This window comes from Dacryopinax primogenitus (genome assembly GCF_000292625.1).
Source record: "Dacryopinax primogenitus strain DJM-731 SS1 chromosome Unknown DACRYscaffold_2, whole genome shotgun sequence".
Lineage (NCBI taxonomy): Eukaryota > Fungi > Basidiomycota > Dacrymycetes > Dacrymycetales > Dacrymycetaceae > Dacryopinax > Dacryopinax primogenitus.
Window position 1 is genome coordinate 1,609,775 of NW_024467199.1, and position 16,401 is coordinate 1,626,175.

At 52.3% G+C, this 16,401-nt stretch overlaps 5 protein-coding genes across 5 annotated transcripts; 3 read left to right on the plus strand and 2 right to left on the minus strand.

Annotated features, from left to right (window-relative positions):
* Positions 1–156: 156 nt before the first annotated feature.
* Positions 157–6,419, plus strand: DACRYDRAFT_62419 (uncharacterized protein). The gene is given in 11 exon segments (XM_040775697.1): positions 157–1,455; positions 1,507–1,936; positions 1,991–3,141; positions 3,225–3,353; positions 3,501–3,835; positions 3,852–3,855; positions 4,052–4,521; positions 4,572–4,631; positions 4,685–5,052; positions 5,100–5,609; positions 5,658–6,419. The coding sequence occupies 11 exon segments, from the start codon at positions 335–337 to the stop codon at positions 6,231–6,233; spliced, it is 5,154 nt and encodes a 1,717-aa protein (XP_040632655.1). The 5' UTR covers positions 157–334; the 3' UTR covers positions 6,234–6,419.
* Positions 6,420–6,464: 45 nt separating this feature from the next.
* DACRYDRAFT_20146 (uncharacterized protein) lies at positions 6,465–11,242 on the minus strand (the record flags this gene model as incomplete). The annotated part of the gene is made up of 9 exons (XM_040771815.1): positions 11,050–11,242; positions 10,915–10,995; positions 10,746–10,858; positions 10,538–10,688; positions 10,143–10,486; positions 10,000–10,085; positions 8,623–9,945; positions 8,311–8,571; positions 6,465–7,980 (listed from the first exon to the last, which is right to left on the minus strand). Exons 1-9 carry the CDS (start codon positions 11,182–11,184, stop codon positions 6,467–6,469), a joined length of 4,008 nt encoding a protein of 1,335 aa, XP_040632656.1. The 5' UTR covers positions 11,185–11,242.
* A 152-nt stretch (positions 11,243–11,394) lies between these two features.
* DACRYDRAFT_20147 (uncharacterized protein) lies at positions 11,395–12,124 on the minus strand. The gene is made up of 4 exons (XM_040771816.1): positions 11,875–12,124; positions 11,694–11,821; positions 11,590–11,637; positions 11,395–11,534 (listed from the first exon to the last, which is right to left on the minus strand). Exons 1-4 carry the CDS (start codon positions 11,924–11,926, stop codon positions 11,484–11,486), a joined length of 279 nt encoding a protein of 92 aa, XP_040632657.1. The 5' UTR covers positions 11,927–12,124; the 3' UTR covers positions 11,395–11,483.
* Positions 12,125–12,303: 179 nt separating this feature from the next.
* On the plus strand, positions 12,304–15,392 carry DACRYDRAFT_20148 (RabGAP/TBC). Its single transcript, XM_040771817.1, has 13 exons — positions 12,304–12,377; positions 12,430–12,621; positions 12,673–12,790; positions 12,845–12,955; positions 13,004–13,626; positions 13,672–13,920; positions 13,971–14,074; positions 14,120–14,192; positions 14,241–14,430; positions 14,490–14,593; positions 14,643–14,742; positions 14,791–14,987; positions 15,042–15,392. The coding sequence occupies exons 1-13, from the start codon at positions 12,321–12,323 to the stop codon at positions 15,309–15,311; spliced, it is 2,388 nt and encodes a 795-aa protein (XP_040632658.1). The 5' UTR covers positions 12,304–12,320; the 3' UTR covers positions 15,312–15,392.
* Positions 15,393–15,523: 131 nt separating this feature from the next.
* Positions 15,524–16,337, plus strand: DACRYDRAFT_104254 (RNA-binding domain-containing protein; the record flags this gene model as incomplete). Its single annotated transcript, XM_040767897.1, has 4 exons — positions 15,524–15,583; positions 15,632–15,682; positions 15,740–15,861; positions 15,914–16,337. The coding sequence occupies 4 exons, from the start codon at positions 15,524–15,526 to the stop codon at positions 16,335–16,337; spliced, it is 657 nt and encodes a 218-aa protein (XP_040632659.1).
* Positions 16,338–16,401: the final 64 nt, after the last annotated feature.

A 16,401-nucleotide genomic window follows, 5' to 3' on the forward strand; every position in this document is an offset into this window, starting at 1 on the left:
GTGGAATGCGCGCGCAGACACACGAGGAGAGACCAAGTAAGTGGCTGTGCAATAGTGAGCACGTGAAATGTCTTTGTAACTCAGCAACGGGATCAATCTCCACGGTAATTCCGGCGCGGTTACAGCGGTCGAGGATTGGAAGCGAACGACGAGCACGTCAAAGGAGACGTTCCGCTCGGTCCCTTGTCCGATCCCCTCGTCGCCCTCACTTCGTTCCCGGTTCTAATCCCTTGTTTCATTGTACTTCTCGCTTGTCTATCGACGAACACTATCGGCAGCTATATGCGCTATCAATCATACCCTTCAATAATCTAGACGACAACCACGACATGCCATGGACACCCTATTCAACCGTACACGGAGCAAGGCGTCCTCGCGAGCGTCGAGACCTCAGCTAGATCTAGATTCCTTTGGCGCATCCGACTCAGATCTACGAGCGCTGCCTTACGATAGGACGACGCTCACACGCCCACCGCCATTTTCCGGAGCTCAGCCTGCAAGACAGAATGGCCAGAATGGCCAGAACTTGCTCATCAGTGCTCCAAATACCAATCCTGGCTTGACCATGAATGGTACCGACCTTAATATCAACGCGTATCGTGACAGGCAGAAAGAGCGGGCAGCTCAACGCGACCAGAGAAGAGACAATGCCTCGAACGAATCTGTGTTGTACAGTCTGGATGAAGAGTCCTCGTCGTTGCAATCTTACTCCCGGGCATCGGGAACTCAGACGTCATTGCCCATATTTTCACCTGCCTCTCCTGCAGCTAGCACGCCACAACTCCCGCCTATTTCGGCTCAGAGCGACTTTAACCCTTCTTTCCCGCCTTCCTCAGCGTCAACAGCGCGGGACGGGAGATTTACTCCACGCCTGTCCACCTCAACCGTGAACACCCTTGCCTCCGACCGCTCATCTCGCATGCCCGCACCAAGTACGTACTCAGCATCGGAGAGCAATACATCTTTCTCCCGTTCGCGAGGCGCACCATCCATGATGTCCCTCCCCCAGACGCCACCAGTCTCATCAACCGCATTTTACTTTCCCCGACCTTCACCCAAGACGTTACAAGTAATGTTTGAACCACTCGCTGAGGCGCGCGACATACCCCATGTGGAGATGCTGAACGACGACCAGAAGTATCAGTTGATTATGAGCGACGCGCGTCAGAAGTGGGAAGCAGCAAAGCACCGGTCGACACGGATTGAACCAAGCAGCACTTTTACAGGAAATGCGGGCATTTCCGGAGTGGGCAGCATGGGAGGTGTTGATGGGAAGGATGCACCTGAGTACTATCTCAAGAGGATGATTGACGGGAAGGCGAATGTGAAGGATTTGACCAGCCTGGGTGTAAGTCTGCGGACGAGCACGGTGGATTGGGTGGACACCTTCGTTAGAGCACAGGGTATGCCTGCTCTGTGCAAGGTTTTGACCAGCATACATGTGAAGAATAACCCGTGAGCAGTCTTCTCCCCCCTCCGCGAAGTTTCCTAACCATATCTTTTCAGACGGCCTGAGGATCATCTCCTAGAACTGGAGATTTTGAAGTGCTTCAAAACACTTTTGAATCGTCACGGAACTCTTGAAACAGCCGTTCCCCGCCGTGGCACAATCTTCACGCCTCTCATATCGTCTGTGTGCTCTCCTCACCTCCCGTCACGCAAGATGGCTACCGAACTCCTCGCCTTCTTCATCGAATATAAGGACGTTGATGCGTGGAAAGTGGTCGTCCCCGCACTTGATAACATCGAAATAAGCCCTTTGCAGGCATCGAAGGAGACACAGTCCGGCGATGCAGGTCTTGAGGGACGATTTGGGAGATGGTTTAGGACCGTGGAGAATACCCTCGAGGGGCGTGGAAGAATGGGAACAATGGTTGGTGCGACGGAGGAGGTTCGAAGAGGTGCTGGGATGGATCCTGCGCTGAATGATTACGCTGTATGTGCGAGTTTATCTCCTTAAAGGTCGATTTATTGACCCGATACCGTTTAGCAAATGACGTTCATCTCAATCGAGGGACTCATCCGCAAGCAGCCAAGTGCTGATACTCGCATTAATCTCCGTTCGCAAATGGAGCTTGCTGGCCTTCGTCGTCTGCTGGAACTCTTTGAGCGGATGGCAGCGGAAAATGGCGCAAACTCTTCTACCTGGTCGAAGCTGCGCAATCGCCTGAAGAACTTCAACGACCTCTGGGAGACCGACGAGCGGGCCGTGATGGAAGAATACGATCGCACGGTGATGAAGGACATGCAGCAACCTGAGGACGTCTTCAAAGGTATATTGCTTAAACTTGGAGACACAAAGAGCCGAGAATACTTCGAACTCCTCATGAAAAACCTGCTCCTACTGAGGCGTGAAGGCGAAGACCGCGACAAATGCTTCCAGATCTTCGCTGAATTCATTGCTTCATTTGTTCTGGAGGGCAGGCAGCCTGGAGGCGAAATGTCATTCGGGGACCGCTTCGGCGCTAGTGTTACACAGTTGATTGCCAGATTTGGTGACCAGGAAAGATTGCAGAAGGCCGAAGAAGGGGAAAGATTCTGGCGGAAGAAGGCAGGGGAGGAGGAGGCCAAAGGGAAAGCACTCGAAGCAGAGCTGGAGATGGGTGATGCTGGGCTGGTGGGTAGGCTGAAAGCCGACCTGAAGGACATGGAACAAAAGCTAGAGAAGAGCCGCGCACTCACGGCTGCGCTTCAGCAGCGGATGGATATCATGGCCGAAGAGCACCGGAGATTAGTTGCGAGCCTTGAGAGGGACATCAGGGAGCTGTTCCGTATGTTGCGGGAGGCTAGGGGGGGTAGCTTGGATACTGTGCTGGAGGAGGCCAAGAGTGCGAGACGGCAGGAACTCGTGGAACGTGTCGCTGCTCAAATGCAACGGGACGATACGATCGAGATACTCGAGGGACGACGGGGCAAGAAGAAGCGAGCGAGCAAGGCAGTGGTAGGCTCCGTGGATGAAAGCGAGAGTGGAGAGGAACCGGAGAGAGTAGGTGCCGCGAGAAGGCGGGAGCAGGCTAAGAAAGGCAAGAGGCCCAGTTGGGCTGTGCATAGCAGAGGCCTTAGCCTCGGCGGACGTACAAGTCAGTTCATGGATGCAGACGAGGAACGAGGAATGCTGGAAGAGCAGATGCTTGACGAGGAGTCATTGGTTAGTGATGTCAGTGCGACTGTGGTTCCGCTGCTGATTCAAAGTCGCAGATGGACTCGAGCATAACACCTCGCAGTGCAAGGAGACGAGATCCTGACGCCACACTGAGGCGGGCTGCTGCTCAGCGGCATACCCGTGTTCAGGGTGCAAGCGAGGGCGAGCAATTAGATTCTCCTTTCACTCCTCAGACGCTTCTCCCGCCCTGGTCGGAAGCTGCTCCGGCCCAATCAACACCTATTCGGCCACCCCGAGCTGGGTTGCCGCCACGCTTGCTGCAGGATTTGCAGTCTCGCGTACAGCGCAGCGTCTCTGCACCTACCGCGGGAGCTGGCTCTGGGGTTGTGGAGAGAAGTCGTCTGCGCAATGGTGGCGCGGTCTCTTTTGACGGCGATGACAGTGAGCTTGGAACCATACGCGAGAGCGAAACGGACCTGTCTAGGATTTCTGGCGACACACAGCCAACGTCCTTGGGGTCATTCTCGCTTGATGCATCGGCAACAGATTCGAAAGACGGTAAAAGTCTTCGCCTTCTTCGAGTCAAAAACACTGCGGTTCGGGGAAATTCATTCTCTGAGCAGCTCGCAAACAGGTTGGCAAGCATGGGTAAGGACCCAGATGACGGCAGCAGTCCTGCAGAGGGACCCAGTAGCGCTGTCGTTGGACCTAACCAGGGCGAACCCCCACAAGGTGAGCCTGTGGAAAGCGCAGTTGGGACCGACAGCAAAGACTCCCGCCGGGCGCAGGCCACCAGGGGGCGGAGGCGGGGGAGGCGGAGGCGGGGGAGGCGGAGGCGGGGGAGGCGGGGCGGGGGCGGGGGCGGGGGTGGAGGGGTTGGAGCGGGAGCAGAAGGGGGAGGAGCGGGAGCAGGAGGGGGAGGAGAGGGAGCAGCTAACGATGGAGGAGGTCTCCGCCCCCTCCACCGCCGCCACCGCCCCCGCCTGGTGGCCGGGGAAGCCCAATTCCTCCTCCGCCACCTCCTGGAGTGCCTATGACCTCTGCTTTGCAGGCTGCAATCGCCTCTCGCGCTACATCTTCCCGGGATACCCCTGGTAGCACGGATCCTTCTTCGCCGACAATGCCATCACCTCCGCCCCCGCCCAATCCCTCTCGTGCTTCCGGCTTAAATGCACATATCATTCATTTGTCCGGCGCTCTCACTCGCAAGGATATACCGATTTCGTCTACAACCAGGATGAAACAACTTCAGTGGGACAAATTGCCCCAGCAAGTAGTATCGAAGACATTGTGGGGCAGTGCCCCACAGAGGGAGGCTGAGAGAGAAAAAGAGTGGGTGGAAAAGCTCCTGGAAGATGGCGTATGGAAAGAAATGGAAGAAGATTTTAAGGCAAAGCAATTGGTGATCAATTTGATGGGTGCATTCCAGCATCGGCTCGATATCCAATGTGTTCTGACGAAATTGTAGCCAAGCAAAAGCGAGCTGAGCTGAAGAGTGTGTTGGATACTCAGACGAAGAAGGCAGTTGGTGAGCTCATCCTTCCTTGTGAGGGTACAATGTGTTCTGAACCGCATTGTCAGAAATCATGATTCAACGTGTGAAAACGCTCGCGCCGGAAGAAATCGCCCTCAAAATCTTGCAGTATGACCAGGATCTTTGTACCGAAACCTTCTTGGGCGAACTCAAACGCGTGTTGCCCTCACCTGAGCAAGTAGGAAAACTGAACGTGTACCGGAATTCAAATCCTGAAGAGCTGGCGGAGCTACATCCTGCAGATCGATTGATGGTGCAACTGATCAAAATTGATCGTTTAGCGCCACGCATAGAAGGGATGCTTTATCAATCGAGGTTCGAGGAACGTTTCACTCTGATCGAGGACGGCGCTACGAAACTCCACGATGCTGGAGAGTCTCTGCAGAGAGCAGCGAAATTCAAGGAGCTTCTCAGTGTATGTCACACCCGTATTTCTCTCCCTGTTTACTAATGTCCCATTAGCTCATTCTTCTCATTGGCAACTACATGAACGGAACGGGTATCAAGGGTGGTGCATACGGTTTCCGTGTCAGTAGCATCAACAAGCTTGTGGACACTAAATCAGTCAACAGCACCACCTTGCTGCATTTCCTGGAGAAAACAGTGTCACGTCACTTCCCTGATATGGAGGAATTCCTGGACGAGCTGGCCAAACCAGCTGATGCTTACAGGGTTAATTTGCAAGATATCCGTAAAGGGTTAGGCGAGCTCCGTGAAGGTCTGACAGCCATTCGACAAGAGCTTACAGAATTCTTCTCTGATGTCGACGCCCTCCCTCCGGAGGATCGTTGGGCAAAGAAAATGTGGCGATTTGTTGGCGAGGCGGGCGCTCGTCTTGCCGACCTAGTTGATGATGTTACATTGGCTGACACCACTCTTACGGAAGTTCTGAGATTTTATGGTGAAGATGAAAAGAACATGACTTCGTACGAATTCTATGGCATTTTCAAAACATTTGTAACCTCCTACAAGGTGGGTCTGTGCTCACATCATACCGCTCGGTCACTGACTAGTCCACAGAAATGCAAAGCGGAAAACCAGGCAACGGAAGCTGACCGGGCAGCTTTGGAGCGTCGCAAACTTGCTGTACAGCAAGCTCGACAAGCGCGCCAACAAGCGAATGAAGCCATCGAAGATGAATCAGCAGACACCACAGTGCTAGACAGCTTATTGGAGAAGTTGCGGAACGGCGACACGATCAGTCGCAAGTCTCGGCGCCGTCAACAAAGCGACCAGAAGCAGTATGATCCACCCTTATCACCCACGTTCGAAGGTGCATCCGACGGAGATGCAGTCGAATTGGCAAGTAATATGCTTGCGCAGTTGAAACAGGACGGCTTTACACCGTCTACTCCCATTTCGGCCCGCCCCGAGCGCGCCTCTCGTCGATCCCGGTTGAGGACGAAAACGAACAGTACAAATGGATCCATAGATGCAGGTTATGCTGGCTTGCTTGAGACAGCTATGAGTGGTCTGAGCGACTCCAGGCCGAACTCTCGCATGCAAACACTGTCGGAGGACGGCGACTATGGCCTGTTTTCTGATGAAGAATCAACGAGAGCCGCAGTACGAGGTTTCATGAGTGATGCCGACTAGGGGCTGTTATATGTCTCATTATTCCTTTCTGATTGATGTTCTAGAACATTGTATGGTAATCACGATTCATCCTTTTTTTCATTGCTGTCTTCGGAATTCCTTGCATGTTCTCTATACCCACACATGTTCGCATACTCAAGGTTTTTTTTTCAATTCACGCTGTTCACGACACTATATTATTGAAGTAATATACTTGACTGGCCACTGTGGCATACAGTATATGGTCTGGTACGTCACCACAATTGCGCACAGTTACGGTGCATGGTTTGTTTAAGCTCTGCTTCCGCCGCCGCTTCAGCTGCCTTTGAAGCAGCCAAAGCTTCCTCTATTTCCTCTGTACATACGTACACCATACCATCGAACCTGGACAAAGAATCTCCTTGGCGTGGCAAAGAGCCTGTGGGATCCCAGCCACGATCATTCATAGATAAAACGGCCCGGACTGCAGCTGAATTGATGTCACGGTGCAGGTCTTCCAGTTTGGTTAGTTGGTGTTCCATCCACCGAGCGCGCTTCTCAAGCGCTATTGTCAGGTTGGCTACTTCATCGTCTCGAATTTCGGCATTTTCCTGCACGTCGTCCAACAAATCTTCCGCCCTCAGCATCTCACGAAGTAGCCCATCGAAGGACGAGCTATCGTCCCAAGTGTTTCTTGGAAGAAGATGCAGGATATCTGAGATGGTCTGTGTGAGCGTCTCCAGCAACTGCTGGAAAGACGAGACAGCAGAATCGATAGATGTGTTCGGCATGCTTCCAGTAAACGTGGTGCCGGCGGAAAGCGTGGAGAGAGCGTGGACGAGCGGTGCGTAGCGAATGTTTGATTGCCCTTTCGTGTTGACAGTGGCAGTGTCAAAGAACGCCAGTCCTTCCACATCCAGATAGCGCCCGACTTCATTCAGCATTTTGGCCAAAGACGCTGGAGACGGTCGCACTTCCTCAGAAATGGATGTCAACGTCGCCCCCGTCGCAGCAATATCCAAGTCAGACGACATTGTTCCATTGTCGATGGTCTCCGTAGGCTGGCCCAGCTCCGCCGTTTCGGGATCTTCCACTGGCTGGGTCGTTTCCTTATACGGCTTCTTCGGGGCCTTGATCACGGGACTGGCCTTTACCTTCTTGGTCTTACGACTTGTGAATGGTGCGACAATGACTGGCTCAGGTTGAAGGGCAGCAGTATGAGAAACGGGCCGCCTAGACGACCCCGCCTTTTCGACTGATGTGGTAACGGGCGATAGTGGAACAGTCGAGACAGACGTCGGTTTATTGTCTCTGGATTCCTTCTTCGAAGATACGCTGCGTGCTCTGCCAACAACAGGCTCCATCGACGTCATAGTGTTCATGACCTGCGCTGTTTTCTGGGCTGTAGCCGCCACGCTCTTCGTCATTAGAAGCGTCTTTCCAAGGGAAGGTGGGGTCTCTCTGGGCTCGACTACACGCTTCGGTGTTGCTGATCGTTTATTGGGTGCTCTGGAGGGCACAAAAGGTTGGTTGGTAGGCAAAGCAGGGAAGTCCGCATCAGTCAAAGCCGGTACTTCAACTTCGGAAACTAGTGGCAGCTCGACAGTAGCAGGGAAGGTTGGCTGAGTAGGAGGAGCTTCAAGAAGTCGAGCAGGGGGTACTGGGGATGACAGAGCAGATGCAACAACTGAAACTGACTGAGATTCAAGATTGCTCTCCACATCCGGCAAGTTGCCCTCGGCGGATACAGATGCACCTTCCCCATCACCGGCGTTGGAAACGGACATGGCTGGAAAATATGCATTAGCTACGGACATCAACAGATCCGGACGAGCGAAGCACAGGGGAGGGCAACATGCTTCAGAGCGCGCCGGGTGCGGAAATGACTGCACGCACATCATCCACCAAATCAATCCTCCACCGTGCCACGTCCCTAAGACAGCCGGCAGGACGGTGCAACGCCAGGAAAGAGTATTGCAGGAGAATATGAAAACAGGTCATGCATACTGATACATGGTTGTGAAAGGAAAGTCGTGAAGATGAGAAAAGTTGTCGGAAACGATAGTGGTTGTTCACGCGTTGCGCACCCTCCCCTGGCCGTATGAATGAGAGTACCCACCACTGTTGAAGCTCGGCGATCCAGCACCTATACGAGAGGAACCGCTGCTTCCGACTGGCATGCGACCACTACGAGACGATCCTGTGAAGACACTTGCTTGATCGGTTTGAAAGTTAGGCGTGGGACCGGCAAGCCCAGGAGGGGGACCGGCACTCAACACCGAGCGGGAGCTAACTTGGAATGGTGCGTTCGGGTGCATTGACATGATGGCAGGATCTTGAAATTGTTGCGAGTTGTATGTGTGCGTCGCGCGGACGGTGTCTACGACTGCATCAGGGCCAAATGAGTTGGTGCTGAACTCAAAGCGCATACCTAAGTGCGGAGAGTGGCCAAGGGGCACGCTACCTCCAATGTTCAAAACCTTATGCAACATCGCATTATCGGAAATCTGATCCTGCCGTCCATAGGCATCAGAGTCAACGTCTAAGCTCTTGAACGCACGGGCTTCGGCTTGGGGTGACAATGCTTCATGAACATCATGATTTGCATATCTCCATTCTGATGGCCGGGTATCCGCTGGGTACTCTCCAAACGACCAATTGTTTGCTGGATTCTGTGGAGGCGCAGGCTGTTGTAATGGCAAAAGAACAGAAGATGAGACACCGGGGGACGAAGTCGCCAAAGTCTCACTGAACTTGGTCGGTGAAGAAGTCAGAGAGGGGACAACTCGATAACTAGATCCAGGAGTGCCAAGGCCACCGCCCGGACGCCTTGCAAAACCGAAGCGAGAGCTGCGACGAATTTCGTCATCAGCGGGGGATTGTGCCCTACTTGAAGGCCCTGAACGTCCTTGGGAGCTAGGTCGATCATCCTTGGCTGGATCGAACGGATTGAAAGATCCCGAATACACGGGACTTGCCATATGCTCCAGTTCCCCAGACCCGAACGGGATATTGATCGGAGTATTACCGAACTTGGCAACTGTAGGACTGCCAGGCCCACTCCAATCTGACGTACTGCGATTATCAGCCAAGCGCATCGCGGCTGATGACTTTAGATCCAGGCTGAAGCTGAAACTGCCACGCTGAAGGTTCATGAGAGTACGATCGAATTCGGGGAAGGGGCTGAGTGGCTCTGCTGGAGCAGTTTCACGCAGATTGAGAACATCATCTAGGAGTGCTTTCCCTTGATTCGTCATCCTGTATGAAGAGGTGGAAGCAACGATGCCGGAGGTTGACGGCGGCTCGATTCCGGGCGGCCTGGACGGTGGTGGAGCCACAGACGGGGTTGACAGTGCTGGAGGCCGAGACGGTTTAGACGAAGCAGGCTTCGCTAATGGGACAACAGTGGGTATGCCAGGAGGTGGAGTGCCCAAATTTGGGGGTACAGACGGCTTTGGTAAAGACGGGGTGGGTTCCACGGCCGCTGTGGGAGCAGATGAAGTCGCTTCTACCGCACGAACTGTTCCTATAGGAAGTCTCTTGTCCGGGGCAGTGGTAACCACCGGCTTGGGTGAAACCGATGAGATAGGGACAGGCCTGCTAACAGGAGGGGCGTCTCGTACTCTGACAGGAGGACGTTGAGCGCTTTGTCGTGAAGATTGGAGTCCAGATGAAGTCACGCCGATGGGTGAGACCGGGGGTACAACAGAGCCAGGTCTTGCCCATGACGCAGTCTTCGGTAAACCAGCAGGTTCTATCATACGAGGGTTAGAAATGGCAAGATAAAATGATCTAGAGGTAGCCTTACGCTCCGCATCTTCGGACTTCCTGGATGCGCCAGTTACTGTTGTTGGTGGTCTCGGTCGATGCTCGCCGTCTTTAAGTGTATGTTTCCTGGAGACAAGACACATCAGCATCTTTGACCTACTCATACACACCGCAGTCACTAACAACGTTGATAGGTCTTCTTTCGTGAAACAGTCTCTCTCATCTCCCCAATCGTGCAGATCCAAGCAGCCTTGACTCGTACAAGCCACGCCACGCAAGAAGTTAACGCAATACTTCGTTGTGCCATAACTTGCGCGCATCACCTCACCACCTCCACTAGGAGAGGATGCGCCATCGACAGCAGCTATCGCACGGACCGCATCTTCTCTTCGATAGTAATTAATGTACAAGCCCACGACCGGATCACGTGATGCAGAATTGGACGGAGGAGTTCGTTTCACGAGAAGAATCTTGGTGATCTTTCCGTACTGACCAAAGTACTCACTTGAGCGGAGAGTTGGGAGAAGCTACAGTGGCATTAGGAGGCGTGTCTGCATATTGCTCTGTGTCGAACATACCTCTTCCTTTGCGAACCGTGGTCCGATACCAGTTACATAGATCATATTGCGCTGTACAATTCGCACGTTCGTAAGATGGCGGCGTCCAAGCGCCTCAAGATCTCTGCGCTCCTTCTCCTTCTGACGTTTCTTCTGTGCGAGCCGTTTCTGTCTGTGCAGGTAGCATATACGTCAATAGCTGTTGAGGTGATGCCACAAGCCTACGTACTCCTCTTTACCCACAGGTTTGAATTCGACCGCCTCTTCAGTGTACTCACGCCTGCATGCAGGACATTTACCATTTAAGTTCGTCTTGATATGATGCCAGCAGAATCTGCATATCTGTAAGGAGGATGTCATTGATTCAGTCCGCACGCGTTGACCTATGAACGAGGTACCTGGTATCCACATGGACAGGGCTTAAAATTCATATCGGAGAGATCCATCTCCTCCAGGCACAAAGGACACTCGTTATCCTCCTGTCGTGTTTTCAGAAATAAATCCAGGAGATGAATATGAGGAGCGCGACTCACAGTTTCGTCATCACTCCAATACGCGTCCTGGACACTTGCCAGAACGTTCGCCTTGTGGTATAAGCCCGTAGTGGATGCGGTGGTGGGCGCAGGCGGCAGCGATAGATTAGTTGATACAGCGTTCCGTGTCGACATGATGCACGATAGAGGAATGGAGAACGAGTTGCCCTTGGATGAGGGGAATGGACGATGCGGTGAACGAGGACAACGACGAAGGATGCTAACAGGCCTTTGCTTTGCCTCCGTGCGGTCGCTTGTCAGTCTTGCTTACTAAGATAACGACAGGCGCTGTTGGAGGTCAAAAGTCCTTCACGACGATGCAATACGATGGCGAGTCATCATACATGAATTTCGATGATTCATTATGAAAGTACATTATCTGATAATCACAGATCACGACTACTAACAGGAAGCGATGTGCCTGCACTAGAAGCTCATATGTCGAAATCAAGGTCATCATCTTCATCATGCTTCCTTCGCGAATACTAAGAAGCCCACGAACATGAGCATACGCGGAGTAGAAACGATATATATACATACCACAATGGTCTTCTTGGGTGCATGAGATGATTGACCATTCCCATCGGCCTAGATCGGTTTTCAGTTGATGGACTTCACGTACAACAAGGAACTGCCGCGCTCACGTTTTCTAGCAATGAAATCAACTGCTGCTCTGTAACTTTGGTTCGAATTTGGCCCGACTGTGCCATACGAAGAAGGGAGTCTTCCACACGTTTAGACAACGTAGGGTTCACCAGCGATATGCGAGCGACTGAACGGTTGATATGAGTGTCCTCGCTGCGCTCAGCTAAGAAATATGCACACGTCTTTCCCTCGCTCCTGCGTCCAAGATGGTCGCTAGCATACCCCGCTTCATTTCCTCCTGCTGTTGACGTTGCTGCGCTTGCTGAGCAGCCTCATCTTCCCCCGTTTCCGGTTGGCCAGCTGCCCCGGACCCTCCTGCTTGTAGGTTTCGTAGACCGGAGAGCTCGGTCTGTGACATTATAGCACGAAGAACACGGTCGTTATATGTTGATTTGAGGGTGATCGGTCGGTAGGTCGTTAATATGAATGAGCTGCACGAGGCCTCCTTGAGATCGATGCGTGTTGTCACAAGTCAGAAGCTTTACATTCACGTGCTGGCTCCGATTAGGTGGCGAAGCGCCTGATGTGAGAGACGCCTGCGGAGTCCCGAACTACGGGATACTTTCTCCTGCTGCCGCCGTCATCGCCCCTCTCAATTGATCTTTCAAGTCATTAACATTTAGAGCATGGGTGGTGGTCCGGCTCCCTTTTCTCGCTCTCAATCATCTTTGTCTATGAAGTCGGTACGTGAAGATGTTTCATCAGGCTCCATTACTTACTGCAAGCTGCTTGTAGACCGGATCAATGGTTGAAATTACAAGGGATCTCGAAAACACGAATTTGGAGAATACCCCTGTACTAACTGTACCAGAACCGCAGAAAGAGGATGAGAAGTTCAGGCTATTGTACGCGCGTTCTAAGGTGTATATCTACCCAACAGCCTACGCAAGAGATAATGTACCTGGCTGGGTGGCCCTAGTCAAGCAGGTGCGCGTATCATTACTCCTTCCTTGAAGGTTGCTGAGATTGGCACCTTAGGAGGCCCCGCAACCAGTTTATCTTCTCTCTTGGCTGCCCGAGTCATTGTTGCAGCGGAAGGGACACGAGGAGTTGGAAAAGTACGTGCATGTAGAGGCGGAGGAGTATGACGAACAAGGTATGTGCTGGCGTATAGAGATCGACGGGAAGCCGTGATTCATACAAATTACAGATGGCGTCTTGATCAGTCCCCCAGTGCCTAGAGGGGAATTGTACGCGTTCTCAGTCCCGCTGTCAATGATTTACAGCATCATTATGAGCGCGCCGACGTTATCAGCATGGTGTCCGTACATTGTCCTTCTTCTTTTAGTTCCGGCTAACGACCATTCAGATGGCACCATGACTCTCAACCTGATCAGTGGCTCCACTCTCCCAAAACTCTACTTCCATGACGACGAGTCTCGGTCTTTGCATGAACGTCCTCGCGAAGGAAGCCTGACGCCTAAGTGGGGTGGGGAAGCTCTCCTTCACCGCCTTCGAAGCTACTGTACCGTCCTCAAGTCTTCGTTGCAATCCGGACTATATCTGATTGACCCATCGTTATCCGACAAGGAGGCACATTCGACTATCCTATTTGACGATGGGGCGGTGGATGACATCATGAACCCCGTGCCCAAACACAGAAGGCCCAGCAAGCCATCCAAATCTGGACAGTCACAGTCTGCCCCACCCAGCCAGAGAAATTCCATTCTTCATGAGGGTCTCTCTGGTTCTTCAAGCTCTAACTCGACCTTTGAGCGAGGTGTTCTGACCGCGTTTTCCCACATCACACAGCAGGCGAGACATGCGGCTCAGACAATCCTGTCGCACCCTTTGGCACAGCCAATCGTACCCCATCTTCCAGAACCTGTTAAGAGTCTGGTGCATGCGGATGGTGAGTGGTCTGGCTGGGTTGAGAAAGGGGGCGTCGGGGAATACGAAAGCGCGCGGGTTTACTTGGCTCGGTGGGCAAGGGTACGTAGATTGTCCGTCGATGATTTCCGGCTCATCTTTGGATAGATTGTTGCGGAAGCCGGAGAACGGGCACGCCAACAGGAGTCTCCTGCTGACCCGGACAGTTCACTACTGCATGTCTCTTCTGATCTTGGGGTGTTCGAAGTGCTGGCAACCTCGAACAATCTTCCACCGCCCAAGCCCACACGGAATCCGAAGGCTCCTATTCAAGAACACGAGTGGGACGCATGGTTCTCTTCCACAGGCAGACCGACCGTTGAGTGGTCGTTTGTGAGGACGGAAATATTCCGGAGGGTAAGTAAAGAACACTTGATGTCACTCAGTTCTCACTAAGAAGCGTCTAGGGGCTAACTCCGGAAGTTCGTCCGAAAGCTTGGCCATTCTTGCTTGGAGTCTTTTCCTGGACGACTGATGCAATCGAGCGTGCAACACTTTTCGCAAAACAGAAGTGTGTCTAGTTACGAGACCTAAAGCTCTGCTAACCAATACTCAGGGCTCAGTATAATCAGATCAAGTCTCTTTGGAAGGACAACGAAGAAGTACTTCAACGGGAGGATGTGGTCGAGGTATGACCATCCTGAATAGAAATTCAATGGCCGCTCACCGTGCCACAGGAACGTCATCGCATAGATGTGGATTGTCGGCGGACTGATCGCACGCACCCGTACTTTGCTATGCCAGAAGAATGGACTGGATCCATGTCCGAGTTCCCCCAGTCTCCCGTTGGACAATCACCAGCGAATGAGCACGTCCAGAACCTGATGAGCGTTCTCACGACCTACAATTTCTATGAAAAAGAATTGGGTGGGAAACATTTGGTAAGGACCGCGAGAGATCGCTAAGTTGACATTGTTTCTTGACAGGCTACGTTCAGGGCATGTCCGACCTCTGCTCGCCGTTGTATGTTGTCTTCGAGGGCGATGAGTCTATGACATTCTGGTGTTTCACGAGATTCATGGAGCGGATGGTGCGTTAACAATGAAGCACGGTGTTTAGTTGGCTCACCCCTCTGACAGAAACCCAATTTCTTGCGAGATCAGAGTGGCATGAAGAAGCAGCTGTTAACCTTGCAGCAACTGATCGCAGTCATGGATCCTGAACTGTATCGTCACTTTGGTACGAAGTGTCTGCTTGGTATCTTGTCATTTTCTGATGTGGTCACAGAGAAAACCGAATCTCTTAATCTCTTCTTCTGCTTCCGATGGATTCTCATAATCTTCAAGCGAGAGTTCTCGTTCGACGAAGTCATGAGCTTGTGGGAGATTCTCTGGACGGATTGTTACAGCACGCAGTTCGTCCTGTTCGTCGCGCTGGCGGTGCTGGAATCACATCGTAACGTGATCCTTCGCTATCTTGTCGAGGTATGATACACCTTGCACATCCTGTGAGAGGCGTCAAATTGATGTGCACCTCAGTTCGACGAGATTCTGAAATATTGCAACGACCTTAGCATGACCATTGATTTAGACTCGACGCTTGCGCAAGCTGAGGTGCTCTTCTTGAGCTTCCAGCAGCGCGTCGCCGCTATAGAAGCCAGACGGAAAGAACAGGATGCATCTGTGGATGCCGTTGAAGGCATCCGCAAGCGCAGAGGTAGCAAGGCGCCCGAAGACAAGCTTGATGCTGTCGAGTTGCCCGTTTTGAGTGAAAACTTAATGGAGCTTCTTGAGAATGAGCGTGGTTGATGTGTAACGAGATCTTCTGCATTGTACTACTATCGCATGATTTTCTTCCTTCTCAGAATGTATGCCCAATTAAACGAAAACGTACTGTCAATGATATTTATCCCACACACGCACGGAAAAAAAACAGAGATCCGGACTGTTGGACCCTTGCCACCGGATGTTACCTTGAACTTCAAGCAAGATCACCACTTTGCAGCGTATTCTCCCTCATCATGGCTCACATTGTCACGCCTTTAGATCGGCCGTCGACATACAAGGACTCGAGGAGCAACGTGCGCCTGTCATTATCTCCGAAAATGGCTCACTTGACATGTGAACAGATTGAGCGCTCGCATCAAGCTGAGATGCTCTCAAAGTCTTGTACTCTTTACGTGAGTAGCCCCACTGACGAGGACACTCTGGATAACATTAACATGCGTCCTTTTCAGATCGGAAATCTTTCATTCTACACGACAGAGGAACAAATATATGAACTTTTCTCTAAATGTGCAAATCCAGAAGATGGCGGCGGACTCAAACGTATCATCATGGGCCTGGATCGTAATCAAAAGTAACGTGTTGTTCAGAATAACCGACCTCACGAATTCTGATATTTCCAACAGAACTCCTTGTGGATTTTGTTTTGTTGAGTTCTATACTCACGCAGAGGCACTAGCATGTATGCGCTACATAAGCGGGACGAAGCTTGACGAGCGCATCATCCGATGTGATCTTGATCTAGGGTATCAAGAAGGACGGCAGTTCGGACGAGGAAAGAGTGGTGGGCAGGTGCGAGACGAGCACCGGACAGACTATGATGCTGGTCGAGGCGGGTGGGGTGCCCAGGTTGCTCGAGAAGCGGTGTATCGCGATGCTGAGACTGGACCGGGTGCCGTCGCGACAGGTGGAGAGGGATGGAAACAGCAGCCTACTGATACGCCTCAGTCTCTCAAGCGGAAGAGAGAATATGAGGATGAGGAAGATGGGGAGGGGGAAGGGCCGAGGGCGAACCCCAAGTTCAGGGCAGATAGGGAGGATGATGAGTAGTTGTCGACATCGTACATTATGTTGTATTCTTACAATGCATCGTTTCTGTCGTTGATATGTGGAC